At 38.5% G+C, this 15,363-nt stretch overlaps 1 protein-coding gene across 1 annotated transcript in view; it reads right to left on the bottom strand.

The window, feature by feature from the left end:
• The window catches only part of GRIN3A (glutamate ionotropic receptor NMDA type subunit 3A), a gene marked incomplete at both ends in the record, with an annotated part of 149,463 nt that overhangs the window by 87,314 nt on the left and 46,786 nt on the right, over positions 1 to 15,363 (bottom strand). The window contains one exon of the mRNA XM_082655896.1: positions 1,217 to 2,264. Coding sequence (XP_082512022.1) covers positions 1,217 to 2,264 — 1,048 coding nt within the window. The remainder of the gene's footprint in view (positions 1 to 1,216; positions 2,265 to 15,363) is intronic.

Here is a 15,363-nt window from a genome sequence, read left to right as displayed (position 1 = left end):
ATTTAACAAAGACAGTTGTAAATGTCCTATTTGTTCATGCTCTATGTAATTAATTTTAAATGTTTGATAAAAATATGTAGTAAATGGTTCAATACCATGAGATTTGATGTGAAAAGGGATATTTGAAAAAGCATGGTGAATGTTTCACTGTTTGAAACGCTCAGCTTAGCTCAAGTTGCTTTAAACACATTGTGTCCTGGGGATGCCCACTGAATTGCAGCTTTCTCCAGTCTCTCCTAGATGGGTCTTACACATTGGTATACACTTCTGCTCTGGATCTGCATTCTGTTCCCCATTGGGACTGTAGTACTCCCTGGAGTCCTATTCTAATTGCTTTGAGCCCTGACAACCCCCTCCTCTCTACTCCCACCAGGTTGGACCAAGTTCTCCATACTCCCAGTCACAAAAGAGGTCTTGTTTCAATCCAGAGAGAACATAGACATGGCTGTCCTTACTCAAGTATCACCACTGCTTTACCTGCTTACCTGAACTTCACCCCCTTCCTCCCTTCTACCCTTACAGTTGGATGTCTAGGATATCAGAGGAGGCCTAGAATAGATACAATTTTCTTGAATGTTCTTGGACGTTGTAATGTGACTGCTGTCACACTCCTCCAACCCCAAGGTGATCAGTTTTCCTTACTCTATAAGGACACCCTGTTCCTAGCTAACCTTGCCACCTCAGTTAGCTCAGTACTCCTTATCTATACCCATTGAGTTTTCTAGCATCCGACTCTGGGTGCTTATGATAAAATGTTAGTTCTTTCCATTTTACAATTTTTCATGGTGAAAAAAAGTTTCTTTACAATTTAAAATATGGACCTTACTATTTATTTCCATTAATTCCCAAGAGAAGTAATTAATTCATTTTGAAGTTTACTTTAGGTGAAAATACTTTGTAAGACTATTCCCTGATAGCTATTCTGCCAGATGGTTAACTAACAAAGGAAAAACTGCACAAATAGATGTTTCTACCAGAAGGACTTTCTCTGGAACAAACATCTCCTAAAAGCATCCCTCACTCTTTTTGTTTCATTTAATAAAACAATGAAATATTTAGTGCATCCAGGCAACAGGCTTTTTTGGACTAGTCTCTATGGATGGTTCAGAGAATATTCTTCTGTTAGATGAAAGAATATAGACATACTACAGCATAAAATACAATATATGGAGTTAAAATTGACAATTAGGAAATCTAGAGTTAAAAGAAGTATTACCTTAGGGTCATGTATTCCAGAAAGCTCTTCATAGATCTTCTCACCTACCATGACAGCAGCCAAATTCGCTGTATATGTAGAAAGGCAAAACATACAGAAAATGGCCCAAAGGTTCATCAGAAACCTTCCAGTCCAGCATTTTGGGGGTTTGATGGCTGCTGTTCTACCAAACAAGAGGGCATAACAGACATTCAAGGCTGAAGAGAAGGAGAAAACTTTACTTCTGTTCCGCCCCTTGGGAGTCATACCAAAGGGGCTCTTCCATTCATAGAGAGTGAGGAAGATGGCAGTGATGTGCAGAGCCACAAAAATCCCCAGCCACATTGTCCAATGGAGTGGCCACATGAAGGCTCCAATGGGAGCTGCTGTGTCCCGGGTCCTCACTAAGATGCCCAAGCTGGTGGAGAAGAAAGGACTGGTGAAATCTATCACCTGGCTTCGTGCAGTATTGATGCTGAAGGAAGTGACTGCCATGTGGGCTGACCCACTGAGGAGTTCACCCACCAGCCCAGTCCAGTGCCCATTTTTCCAGGCTCCATATTTGCCATCCCCAACAATATAGAGATCAAAGTCAAAGTTCATGTCTTCTGCTAGCTTTTCCAGCAGATCAATGCAATATCCATAGCAGCACTTCTTGAATTTGATGGGCACTGTATCATTACTGCTATGAAGGCTGCTAAAAAGGCTGTCCAGTATGGAAGAATCATTAGTCATGGGGTCTAGACAGAGTTGGCCAGCAGGGCAGAAGCCTTCATCATCTACCTCCCGTGTGAAGACAAATGGATGTTCGATCAAAGTAACCACTCGCAAGTGTAGCTTACTTGGGTGTTGGAAGTGGGTTTTGTGCCTCTGGGCTTGCTCTGGCCATATTCCATAGTCCATGATAATCTTCCCCTGCTGCCAGCTGCCCAAGCGTGTCCACATTGGCTTTCCCAGGGGGTCATGTTGCAGATTCCAGATGAAAAAGTTGTTTTCTGAGCTGATGATAGTGGAACCTTTTACTTTGATGGAACCACTGAGGCCTCTGAAAGTGGTGTTGGCTAGAAACCTGTCAAAGAGGAGCAAAGGCAAAAAGTGAGGAAGAGAGGTGAGGCCAAAGTCCGGAAGCGGTGCTCATCTTTTCTTCTCTGTCTTAATAAGAAGAAACTCTATTTTTTTTCAAAAGGCACTGCCTGTAATTACTTTAGGAATTAATAAGCTGGACTCTTTCTAGGACAAGAGTCCCTATTTCATTGAGCAAATGAGATCTCAACCTCAGGTTCTAACACCTGGGCTGGGTGCTTGACTTGTGGTCTTACTCCAAATCTTTATTCCTAGTTAAGGAATGTGTTAATTGTTTTCTGTTGTAAATGGTTAATTATATATTCTTACAAATTTCCAAGCTATGAAGGTTCTCAGCATCTTTAACATGTCTCATTTCTACTGCTCACCACATTCAATTGCAAATAAATCAGCTCAATAAATATATTCTCTTTGGTGCAAGGAATAAGTTATAATACATATGTATATACTTTTATGATTGCTTAAAATTATATTCATAATTCTAGAAAATAGCCAGATCTTGTTATCAGTGTTTAGCGTGGAAACAATCGACATGTCTGTCAGCATGAGGCCAGTCTAAGCTGCGTGTTGGATACCATCCATGGAATAAAGAAAAAGATGATAAATAGACTTGCAGTTCCCAGGACAGCCTCAGGCTAACCTCCCTCTAAGTCATTAGAGAAAAACAGTTGGCTCTGGCTCTAGAGAGAGCTTCTGCCAGAAGTCAAAGAAAGGAAAATTACCAACTGAATGATATACTGATTCCTAACCCTGGGAACCAGGGCACTGTCAGTATATGTTCTGCTATGGACAAGGCAGGGAAATGCTTGGTCAGTCTCTGTTTTTCTTGAGTTTGGGAAGATAAGACAATAAGAGGTAATATATGAGCTCGAGGCACCTCTGTACTGTTTTTTTTTTTTTTCAGTACGCGGGCCTCTCACTACTGTGGCCTCTCCCGCCGCGGAGCACAGGCTCCTCCGCGGCATGCGGGATCCCCCCGGACCGGGGCACGAACCCATGTCCCCTGCACCGGCAGGCGGACTCCCAACCACTGCGCCACCAGGGAAGCCCCCTCTGTACTCTTAATTATGGCCTTGTGTCAGAAATAAAGCCCACATTTTGACATCAAACACACCTGTGTTAGAATATTGGTCCACCCACCTTCTAGTATTGTCCTTGGACACAAATTTACTGAACTCTAAGCTTCAGTTTTGTCATCAGCAAAATGGGGGAGGTTATTACATTTTTATTTTTAAATTATTTCTACTGCAAGGGTTAGAAATAATGCATGTGAAGTATATACCACACCTTTTGACATAGAACAGATGTTCCAGATATGGTAATTATTATTTAATGTCATTCAAATTTTTTCAGTCAAGGTTGTCCCAGGTCACTTTTCCTAGTCTTTTAATAGAACTTTTCTAGTTGGAGGCACAAAGTACTGCATTATGATAAACTCATAGAGGCTACTCAAGACTTATTTCAAATTAAAAGAAATTAAATTGAAATGTGGACTGTAACATAGAAGATTTTTATGAGGAGTTGGATGATACAGAATGTGTTTCTTCATGAAACACATTCATCCATTGCTTGCCACAAACATTACTCTGTAATTTATAAATGCAAATACCAGTAGTAAGAAGTTGTGCTGCCATAGAAGAAACAGAAAAATCAGAAAGTGTGAAGAATATACTAATTTTCATTACAGATATAAATGTAAATCACATTTGAAGATGCTACTGTCACTAAATGCAATGAAACTGCTCATTTTGGTAGATTGCATATAATAGTAATTATTCATGTTAGCTCTCCCCAGTGGGACTCTACCACTTAAAATGAATTCTGTTTAGCAACAAGTAATGAAGTCTCAGTTATCTTAGACTTTCAAACAGTTTTCTGCTTCTTTAGGGAAGTAGGGAACCAAATCATTAAAATATACAGATTAATCAACTGATAATTACCTAGGTACTATAATAGAAGGGTGACTACAACTGTGTTTCTGATGAGCAATTTACTGTTAGATTTGTTAAGACACACACACACACACACACACACACACACACACACACACTGACATAGCCTAGGGAATAAAACAGTTATTAGTAAATAATTTTATTTGGTCAATTTAGTGATCAGGAAAGTAAAGTTAAAGTTGTAGAAAGAGAAGCCCTTCATTATTTTAAGAATAGTTGGGGCTTAATGATTATAGACTTTTAACTGGATGGACCTACGAAGGACTACCACTGAGTAAATATATACTAAAATCATCTCAGAAAAGCGGTCTTCAGGAATCTTTTAGAGATTATATAACTCCCTCATTCCAGTAAAACCTATTCCTCATTATCGATGTTAAATAGCATTCAGCATGGCCATGACTAAAGAACAATGCTCAGTTGTCTTTGAGGCACTCATCTATCACAGAAAGACATATCAGTCAGGATCTAAATGTCTTTCATTTTCCCAGATTGGAAAATCCAGTGTTTGTTTCACTATGCAGTTGGCACCAAGAAATTGGGTCTCAGAGAATCCCCATTAATGATGGATTACTTTTATTTTCAGTTTTACAGAGAGGATAAGTTAAAAATCTCATTAATAGCTTTAGTTATTGTCACCTTCACTATGTATTCTTTGTAATGGAATGACAATGCATAGCCAAGTTTGAATATTCACTATGTTAGCTAAAAGATTACAGTGTTGAAATCTTGCTTTTGCTTGAAGTGATTTCTACCATGTTCCTTTTTATCTTGCCCTGGACTCTTCTTGGATGAACAAGAAAAAGGAAAATCAGGAATAATTTTATTGGCAAGATAAACTGATACAAATACCAGGCACTGTTCTTAGTGTGAGTTATAGAGATGAAAGACACACTCATTGTTCTCAAGGAGCTCAAAGTCTAGTGATGGGGAGAAAGAAAAGCGAACAGGCAATTCTAAACCAGTGTAATAAGCATCCTGATGGAGGTAGAATTGGGTGCCATTGGAACAGAAAGCAAGGGCACCCACAATCTAGGGGTGACAAGGAAGGCTTCTGAGAGGAGCAGGTGCGAGAGCTGAGTCTTGAAGAAGGAGTTACAGTTAACCAGGAAGAGAAGCTGGGGCTTGGTGCTGTCAGCACAGGGAGATGCATGTGCAAAAGCCAGAGACAGAGAGAGCAAGCTGCATGATGGTAAGTGGTGAGAAATAAGGCTGGAGATGAGGGTGAGAAGTGAGTTACAAAAGGACTGAGGCCACGATGAAGCTAATGGAGAGCCATTGAGAGAATTTTTCTGAGGAGGGACAGGATCATCAGATTTGATTTTAGAAAGATTTTGTTTTCCTGCTAGCTATATAGGAAATGGTTTGGAAGGAGAAGGTGGCTGAGCACAGTTTCACCTGTGAGGAATAATGCTCCTTTCCGCCTCTTGCTTCCTCTCTTCCTCTCTCTCTGCCTGTTTCACAAGGGCCTTAAGGTGACAAGGGCTAAGGTAATAGCAGAAGTGGAAAAAATGGCAAAATCAAGAGATACATAGTTTCAGAAAGAAAAGTAGTGATATTGAGAGGGTCAAATGCACATGATTGCATTTAATTCACAAACTGTATTAAGAATGTGTAAAACTCGGCTTGATGGAAGGTCATATAAATAAGACCTGGAGTATTTAAGTTGATTATGAGCTAAATGTAAGCCCACAGAGCACTGTGGGAAAAAAAAGAGAGAAAAGTAATCTTAAATTCTTTTAATAGTAGTTTAGAGCCTGGGTCACAGGGACCAATAATAATACCACTACATTCTGTGCTGATCATACTACTTCTCCAGCCTAGCTATGAATTCTCAATAAATCTTCCAGTTCAAATATCATGAGGAAAGGTAGGAGGTGGAAAATTTAACAAGGGGTGGTAAGTATAACAATCAGATTGGACAGCAGAGTAGAAACATATTCAGGTTGCAACTGAACTCTAGAGGCTTTGCATGTCCATTTTATGAGGCTGGATTTTATTTAACAGGAAAAGGGGAGCCATGAAGATTTCGAAGTAGAGTAATGATGTAACCATAAGTCTGCATTGGTAATACTGCTCTGGCAACAGGTACAATGTGTCTATAGGAAGGAAGAGATAGTGACCAGGAGACCACTTCGAAGACTAGTACAATAGCTCTGTCATGGTATGATAAAGGTCTGAATCGCACTCCATGAGTGAGAATCTGGTTTAGCACTGTGCCTTGTGCATAGTGAGTGTTTAACAAAGCAGTTCAGGTATCCATCTTTCTTATCAGCAGATCTCCCAAGATACCACTCTGCTTGAAAGGATAAAGGTCATTGGTTAATCTGCTTGGAGGTAACTTATTACTTCAGTAAAATTCCCAATTATGTCACTAACTAAGAATATGTGTTGATTTGAATAGGAGCTGAGATAAAATCTGAACTTTTCAAATTATGTAAAAAATGTTTTTGAGACAGTTCACAAATATAAGCAAGATCAGTGTTTAATGTATTTAATATATTTTAGAAGCCACATTTGCACACAAAACTTGACTTACTAATTAAAATATTTTCTTATGCATTAAAATAAATGAACAAAGATGTTAACAAAACATCACCCAATCAATCATTTATTCATTCCATAATACTCACTTTTACCAGGCACTATTCCAGATTCTGGGGGATATAGTAGTGAACAAAACTATGTAGCTTTTAGTCTATCGAGGGAACAGAATATGATAAGTAGGGAATATGAATGGGATGTTAGTGCTAAGTGCAAAGGAGAAAAAATAAAGCAGAGTAAGGAGATAAGATGTGTCAGGGTTGATGGCAGTAGGGTGGAATTTTAGATTAGAGAGGCCAGGAGAAGGTGATATTTGAGTAAAGGGTTGAAGAAAGGGAAGGAGCTGACCAAGAGGATATCTGGGTAAAGAGCATTCCCTGTATAGGGAGCAAGGAGTCCAGTGTCCTTGAGTGTGACTGTACCGGGTATGTTTGAGAAATAGCTAAGGGAGGGAGGGGCAGGAGAGTTAAAGATGAGGTCAGAAAAAACTTATGGGGAGTGGGAGGTGGGGAAAATAGGATTTTGTAGGTCACCGTAAGGACTTTGTTTCTTCTCTACGTGAGATGGAGAGCCACTGGTAGGTTTTGAGCAGAGAAGTGATAAGATATGACCTACATTTTATTTATTTATTTATTTTTTGCGGTACGCGGGCCTCTCACTGTTGTGGCCTCTCCCGTTGCGGAGCACAGGCTCTGGACGCGCAGGCTCAGTGGCCATGGCTCACGGGGCCCAGCCGCTCTGCGGCATGTGGGATCTTCCCAGACCGGGGCACGAACCCGTGTCCCCTGCATCGGCAGGCAGACTCTCAACCACTGCGTCACCAGGGAAGCCCATGACCTACATTTTAACAGGCTCGTCTCAGTGTTGTGTTGAGAATGGACTACAGAGAGACAAGAGCAGAAGCAGAAAGACCAGTTAGGAGGCTGTTTCAAATACCAGACAAAAGTTGGTGATGGTTTAGACTGAGGTAGTAGCAGTGGAGGTGAGAAGAATTAGTTGGATCTTGATAAATTTTGAAGCTGCCACTGACAGGATTTGCTGATGGCTCATATAGTTGCTAGGAAAAGGAAACATAAGGATGACACCAAAGTTTTTTCCCTGAGCGATTGGAAGGATGGAGTTGTCATTAATTAAGATAAAGAAAACTGTAGAAGAATCAGGTTGTGAGGTGGGTGAGAACCACCAGGAGTACAGTTTTGCTAATGTTAATTTTGAGATAATTCATAGATATCCAAATGTAGTTGTCAAGTAGGTAGGTGGTGATCTTCCAGAGTTCACGAAGTAGGTCTGGACTGGAGGTACAGTTTGGGAGCCAAAAGTCTATATAGGGTATTTAAGGAGATCATAATGGTAATTGTAGATGAGAAGAAGTTCAAGGAGTGAGTCCAGGGCACTTCAACATTTGGAGGTGTTGCAGGTGAGGAAGAACTAGCAAAGGAAACTGAGAAGTAACCAGAGACATAAAGCGGGCTGTGTTGTGTTCTAGAAGCCAAGTAAAAAGGATTTTTCGAGGAGGGGACACTTATCAGCTGTGTCAATGCTTCTAACAGCTCAAATGCAATGAGGACTGAGAACTGACCGTTCGCTTTAGAAACATGTAGGCCACTGGTGACTTCATGAGAGTAAGTTCAGTGAAGTATTGGAGCCTAATGTTTCAAGAGAAAATGGAAAGAGAGAAACTGGAGATAACTCTTCAGAGAGTTATGCTATAAAGAGGACAAAAATGGAATAGTGGTGGAGAGGAAAAATTAAGTACATATATAAATATAAGTATATATATATGTGCAGGCTTTTATGATGATGGGAATGATCTAGTAAAAATAGAAAAATTGTTGATGTAGGATAGAAGAGAGAGAATTCCTGGGACAGTTCCCTTGAGGGGCAAAAGGGATTGTGCTCTAAGGTGCAAGAGGGGGTGATGCTCTTTGCTGTGACAAAAGAGGAGCATGGACATGAGAGAAGGCAGAGAGAATACAGGGTCCAGAGGCAAGTAGGTGGGTGGATATGGACAAGAGAGCTTGTAGAAGTTCTCTCTTGATTGCTTTAACTCATTTAGGGCATTTAAAAAGTAAATTATAGAGCTCATTATACTCTCCCCCTTATAATTCATTTGAGAGAAGGTTTATTGTATTACTCTCAAAATGAGACTGAAGGCACTCTTAAAAATGCAGAAAGCAAATAACTTTCATAAGAAATGTATTAGATCAATTCCAACTAAAATGTTTATTGTTTTGTTTTCCCATTTGAGTTTGCAAGAGTAAGTTGTAAAACTACCTGGGCCTACCACTTTCTAAAAAATTGTAATTTTTCAATCACTTTTTCAATCTCTTCTATTAAACTTTCTATTTCTCTGGGTCCATCTTGGCGAATGATATCCTCCTAAGAATTTGTTGCTATGGAACTGTATATAATATCATTTATACTAATCTTAGGATTTCTTCTAATTAATTAACTTGGGTTTTGTTAATTCCTTCTTTCTAGATCTCCTCCCACCTCTCTCTTTTCTGGATTTTTGGAAGATGATATATTTGTGTTCATATATTCTTTAATAATAGAATGTTAACTGCAGTATTTATCTTAATTTATTGGCTTAATTACAAATTCATGTATTATTTTTACTTTTTAAAAACTTGCTCTAAAATTTACTAAAGTTAAATAAAAATCTCCTACTGTAAATAATGTTGCCATGTTCTTAAAGATTTTAAGACCTGTTGCCCCTGATTTTTCTTCTTATTCAGCATATAAAGTTTTACTAATCTTATGTTTTTATATTCATTATAAATTTGTTATCTTTTCTTATCTTGAACTAGTTCTATCATAATCCCGTTTTTTCCAGTCTTCATTTTGGAGATGTATGAATCTACTTTTGCGTTGTCTAAATGCATCATCATCCTTATGTGTCTTCTTCCATGCCCAGTTGTTTATAAGTCATATATTCATTTCTACTTTGATCTTTTCTTCACGCATCAGCTTGTCTCTTTGCATGTCTATTTCTCTCATTTGTTTTTCATTTCTTTTAAAATTGCCCTCTTATCTTTGCTTTCTCCCCCTGTTATAGTTGCCTTCCATTAACCATATCTGTATCTGGGAATATCTGTTTTGCTCTATAAATCCTTAAAATTTATTTTTCCCTTTGGGGAAAATTGTATCTCCAGTCCAGACCTCCTTCCTGAACTCTGGAAGATCACCACCTACCTACTTGACAACTGCATTTGGATATCTATGAATTATCTCAAAGTTAACATTAGCAAAATTGAATTCCTGGTGGCTCTCACCCACCTCACAACCTGATTCTTCTACAGTTTTCTTTATCTTAATTAATGGCAACTCCATCCTTCCAGTTGCTCAGGGCAAAAGTTTTGGTGTCATCCTTATGTTTCCTTTTCCTAGCAACTACCTAATTGCGGCCAATTAACTCCATCTTTGACTTTTTAGACTGTAAGATCCTCAGCGGCATGGATTTTGACATTCTCCACATTCTGAGAGCAGTCTCTTCCGTACAGCTGCTGTGAGGAATGAACAAATCCTCCTTTTCCCACTGCTCTGCTTCATAACACTGCAGGCTGTCCAGCTGAGACTTCAGCGTTCATCTAAGTATCTGTCACACTGAGTCATCTTTGGATCTTAGGCACAACATGGTACCTGGACCGTATAACTGCTCAGTGATGTTTGTGGGATAAATGCAATTAAACACATGTTTCCTGCTCAAATCAGACATGGGTTTCTTCAAGAGCACTTCCTCACATTGCCAGAAGAATGGGACTCAATCAGCCAGGAAGTATTGATATTGTATTTGTAATTTATAGATTATTCAGAGCATTAAAATTCTAATACGTTTCTCCCTGAACAATGGAGATTATCAAAAATAGAAATTAGTTCTATGGGAAACCTCTCTAACAATAAGGAATTTAATAGGAATTGGAAATTGCTAAATTTCAATCTTTAAAGCAGAGGGCCCCACATTGTAAACATTGACTATATCCTCTTTTAAAACAACTTACAAAGCTCATCTTTTAAAATAGATTTCCATCAGCTAATGAGCAAACAGCAATTTAATAACATATTAAATGTACATACGTACACCCATGGACCATTGGGGTCTGTTTTGCCAATAAGTGAAACTATAGAGTGGAAGGAGAGCTCTTGTCCTTGACTTTTTTCCCAAGAAGAGAAAAATATGAATACTAATCTTTGTGATTGAGTCATGTTTGAATATACTTCTTGGGCTGTGTGTGTGATGTGATGGGATCACTAAGTCAAAAAATCAGACACATAGACGTAGTGCCCTATTTTTCAGCTTTCATGTGGCAGAACTGGCAAGCGGGTACTTCTTTTCCTTCTGTGTTTTTCTCCCACAGTAGTTAGATTTGTACCATATTCTTATGTTGTTTTTCTTTCCTTTCATTTTTTGATATAAACCTTGACTTCTCTACACAATTATGGCCTGTGCCCATCCCTTGGATGGCTCCTCTTGCTTTGCGTAATATCCAACCTTAATTCCTTCTAGCTCTCTAGATCTGGCTCCAGCACTAGTCCAGGTGCTGATATCCCTTCCCTTAGCATAGCCCTGTCAATGGGACACTATGTAGTATTTGCCACTGGAGGTTGAAGTGGCCCTGGGATAGATCTAGAATTCAGAGTACCTCTTTTTTATGACATATTTCCAAATTTTATAGTAGATGCATACAAAGTAAAAAGTATTCAACAAAGAATATAATCACAATTTCCACTCAGGCAAATAGAAGCTTGGAAGTTCTCCTAATGTGGGAAATTGCCACAGTTTAAAACCTGCTGGAAGCTAGGTTAAGCAAATTTAAGCTGTATTCTTCAAAACAGGGTCCTGAGGGGATACACATCTTTTACTGTTCCTTGTTTGAGGCCCCCGTGACTTAGAGAAGATTTTCGACACAGCACTTCGCATGACTTAAGTGACATAGAGGGATGGGCAAATTCAAAGGATTTAGCCAAATTAGTCCAGTGACAGGAGTTCTTACTGGAAACATCTGGAAACATAGACCTTAACTGTTGTCCTTACGATTCATGACACCGAAGCATGTGTTTTCTAGAAGTACTGACTCCGTGGTAGCCTTGCAGAGAAAGTTAACTTAGGAGTAACAGCTGGACACAGTAGGTCACCCCACAGCAATGGGTTCTCCTTGGGGACCCAAGGAACCAGTGTTAACATCATCCAACCCGTGGCTTTCAGGTTCAATGCAACTGCATTTCTTTTGAGTACATGTTGAAACACACAGGCTAACTAGTTTGGCTCAGTAGAGGTCTTTAGGACAAGAAGACTTATTCATGGGTAATCACACCTCCTGATTTATATAGCTTTTGGCTGAAAGAATATGAATGACAAAGTAATGGGATCCCAATTAAGGAAAGTTTATATTAATTCTGAAAGAGCCTGGAACTTGGATTTAGACAGTTTAAACCTTCCCCTATAAAGTACTAACTGAATGACCTTAGGCATACCACTTAACTTTTCAAGGTAGGAATCCTTATAATTAAGGAAATTAAATTTTCTAGAGATTAAATAACTTTGGCAGGGTCACAATGCCAGTAAATTATTGTAAAGGTGAATGGGAATACCCCAGGTTAGAATTATATCATGCCACCTCAAGTTCTCCTGGAACTCTTCTAGTATCCAGCAATGAGACCGGGAACATCATCAGTTTATACCTTGGGACTTTTGAATGGGTATTTGTTTTAGTCTTTATTTTTCTGAAGCTTCCTAGTGCCTCATAATACATGGCACATATATGTTCTGGATAATACATGCAGAATCAATAAATAAAGCAACATTTACTATTAATGAAAGGCCAGTGAATCTTGGTATTGCTTGACCATGTAAGCATAAAGATGAACATAGCCTGGAGGGGAAAGAGTCTCTCTAGCACACTGAACCATTTTTCAAGGACAACTGAGGAGCGGGCCTAACAATGCCAGCTAATGCCAAAGGATAATCACTAGTAGAATGGGTGTTGTCTCAGTGAGGAATGATAACCAAACTGCTAGATCAAAAAAAAATGGATAAAAAATATGGGTAAGTGGAGGAGCATATTGTCTCTCTCTGAAAGAACAAAAGAAGGGGGTTGTAAGCTTCCTGGGAGCAGGGCCCCTGTTTTCTATTCTTTGTGTCTCCAGCATTAGCCAAGGTCCTAGCCTAATATAAGTAAGCTTCAACATATGTTTGTGGATGAATAAATGAATTAATCACTGCCCACTTGATACAGAACTGAATTGCAGAAACTATTCCAAGAAGAAAGGCAAGGTTCCATAGATTCTATAGCCTGCTGAGAAGCTAGAATAACTATCAGGACTATGATTAATTAGCTAAAGGGTCAGAGACTTCTTAGGCCAAGGGGACCAAGGTGTCTATCGATGTCTAGGGTCTTGGAATTACTAAAGGAAGGATAACTGCCTTTGACTAGGCTATGAATAAATCAAGGGGCTCTTTCTCCAGAAACATAGATTCATTACCACCCAGGGCCTTCAGATAAGCATGGGCAAATCCTAACCTTAAGAACAGCAGGGAAGTCCTCAAACTCCTATTCATTTTCAACAGAGTCTGGTGTTTAGAATGAGGTAAGGGAGTAAATGTGGGCAAAGCTAAAACAGATTTGGAGAAATAAAAACAAGTTTTTGTATCTTAATGGTTTTTAAAAAATTAGTCGCAAGGATTTTATGCTGTATTACTTTATTTGGTCAATTTGTTACAGGATTATGATTTTATAACTATGTCATGCCTAATGTTCTGCCATTCAAGTGACATCCAGAATGCATACTCCTTAGCTTGGCATAAAAGCTCTGTGTGGCATGCTATCAAATTAACAACTTTTCCAGAATCATGTCAGATTCTCTTCATATGCAATGTACACGCCAACTGTACTAAATTTCTTTCAGGTCTTGGTAAATTTGCATATGCCATTTTCTGTGCCTGTGAGGAAATGTTTGCTCCAAACCAGAAAACTCCTATTCATTTATCAAGATCCAATTCCAGTATTTCCTCCTCATCATCAACTCTGAGAAGAGTTAATTATTTCCTCCTCTGTGTATTTGAACATATTTCTATTCTTAAGAATAACGTATCCCTTTGTTTTATAACCATTTACTTACTTTTCAACTCATGCACTAGGCTGTCAGCTCCAAAATGGCAGGATGCAACTTTCATTTTGTCTGCCTCACCCTAGTTCAACAAATAGTCACTGACTGCACAGAAACACCTTTGCACATGTATTTGTGAAGTTATTGCCAAATAATATATCAGATATCATTGCTTCAAAGTAATTAACATTTAATAAAACAACTTGCAAATAAATTGTTAAAGATCACAGTATGAACTTGGCCCCCACGTGGTTTTGTCTACATTTAGTTATGATGGATGTTTGCTCTGGCATGTGGGGACCCAGGAGGAATTAAATCCTTTTTACCTGTTATTACGTCTATGTAGTCTGCCATGAGAAATGATTTTTTTCTAGTCTAAAGGCCTATGCTGAAAAAGCCACGTTTTTGGTGATTTCATTAACATTTAAAAATGTTAACAATTCTGTCAGCCTAAACTGAAAGTGACTGTGTGAGAAATGAAAGCTTGCATAACTCTGACACTCGATATTCATGGCTCATTATCCTCATGACTTTCATTATGCAGTGAGGAAGTAGGGTCAGCCTCACAAAATTTAGGAATAATTAAGAAAATTACTATATGGAGATGTGACTTATGGACTGAGAATAACGAACTTTCTAAAAAGACTGTATTCAACAAAATAAATAAGGATGATGAAAAATCCACAGATGTTTTATAGCTTAAGGCAGCTTTTCAGTTATTCATTATAAAGACTCCTGGAAGGCTTTTCCTCACTTCCCTTGACCCTTTCCTGAACACTTTGAAACTTTCTCTTGACTATATTCCTCAGGGAGTTCAAGAAGTCCTAGGCGTATTTCCTGAAGTTCTTTAAGTTCATTCTCAAACACATCCACAGAGATGAAAATATTGTTGCTGACCTGTATACACTGTGAATTGCTTCCAGGCTCCAAACCTCACACTCATCTTTCACAACTTTCAAAGTCTGTGGAATAATCATGTGGAAATAGCCACAAGGTCAGAGGTTATCTGCTAACCTAACATCCTATCAAAAAAAAAAAAAAAAAAAAAGGAAAAGAAAACCAGATGGTATCTAGGTAAGTTAAAAAAACTGTTTTTAATTTAGACAAAATTTTATTTATCTGTTAACCACCCATTATTCTTCTAGAGCAACAGATGGTGTAGGATGTAAATATAATATAAAATTTCCTTTTCTTTCTATGTTAATTTCAATAAATGTCTATTAAGTAGCTGCTATATGCCAGGCATTAAACTAAGTTCAATAGTATCTCCACTTAATAGAATTTATATTTTAGTTCAGAAGTCAGACACATAGACAAATAATGATGATGGAATAGACCAAGTACCATCATATAATTCCATGTACAAAGTGCCATGGGATCTTTATAGAAGGAGGCACATAACTTTAACATAAATTAAATTTTGAGGAGCCAGAAAGATCAGTTTGATCTTGATAAAATGAACCCCTAAAGTATATACAACCC

This window comes from Grampus griseus, assembly GCF_964374135.1.
Source record: "Grampus griseus genome assembly, chromosome: 6".
Lineage (NCBI taxonomy): Eukaryota > Metazoa > Chordata > Mammalia > Artiodactyla > Delphinidae > Grampus > Grampus griseus.
This window is presented reverse-complemented; position numbering and strand designations above follow the sequence as displayed.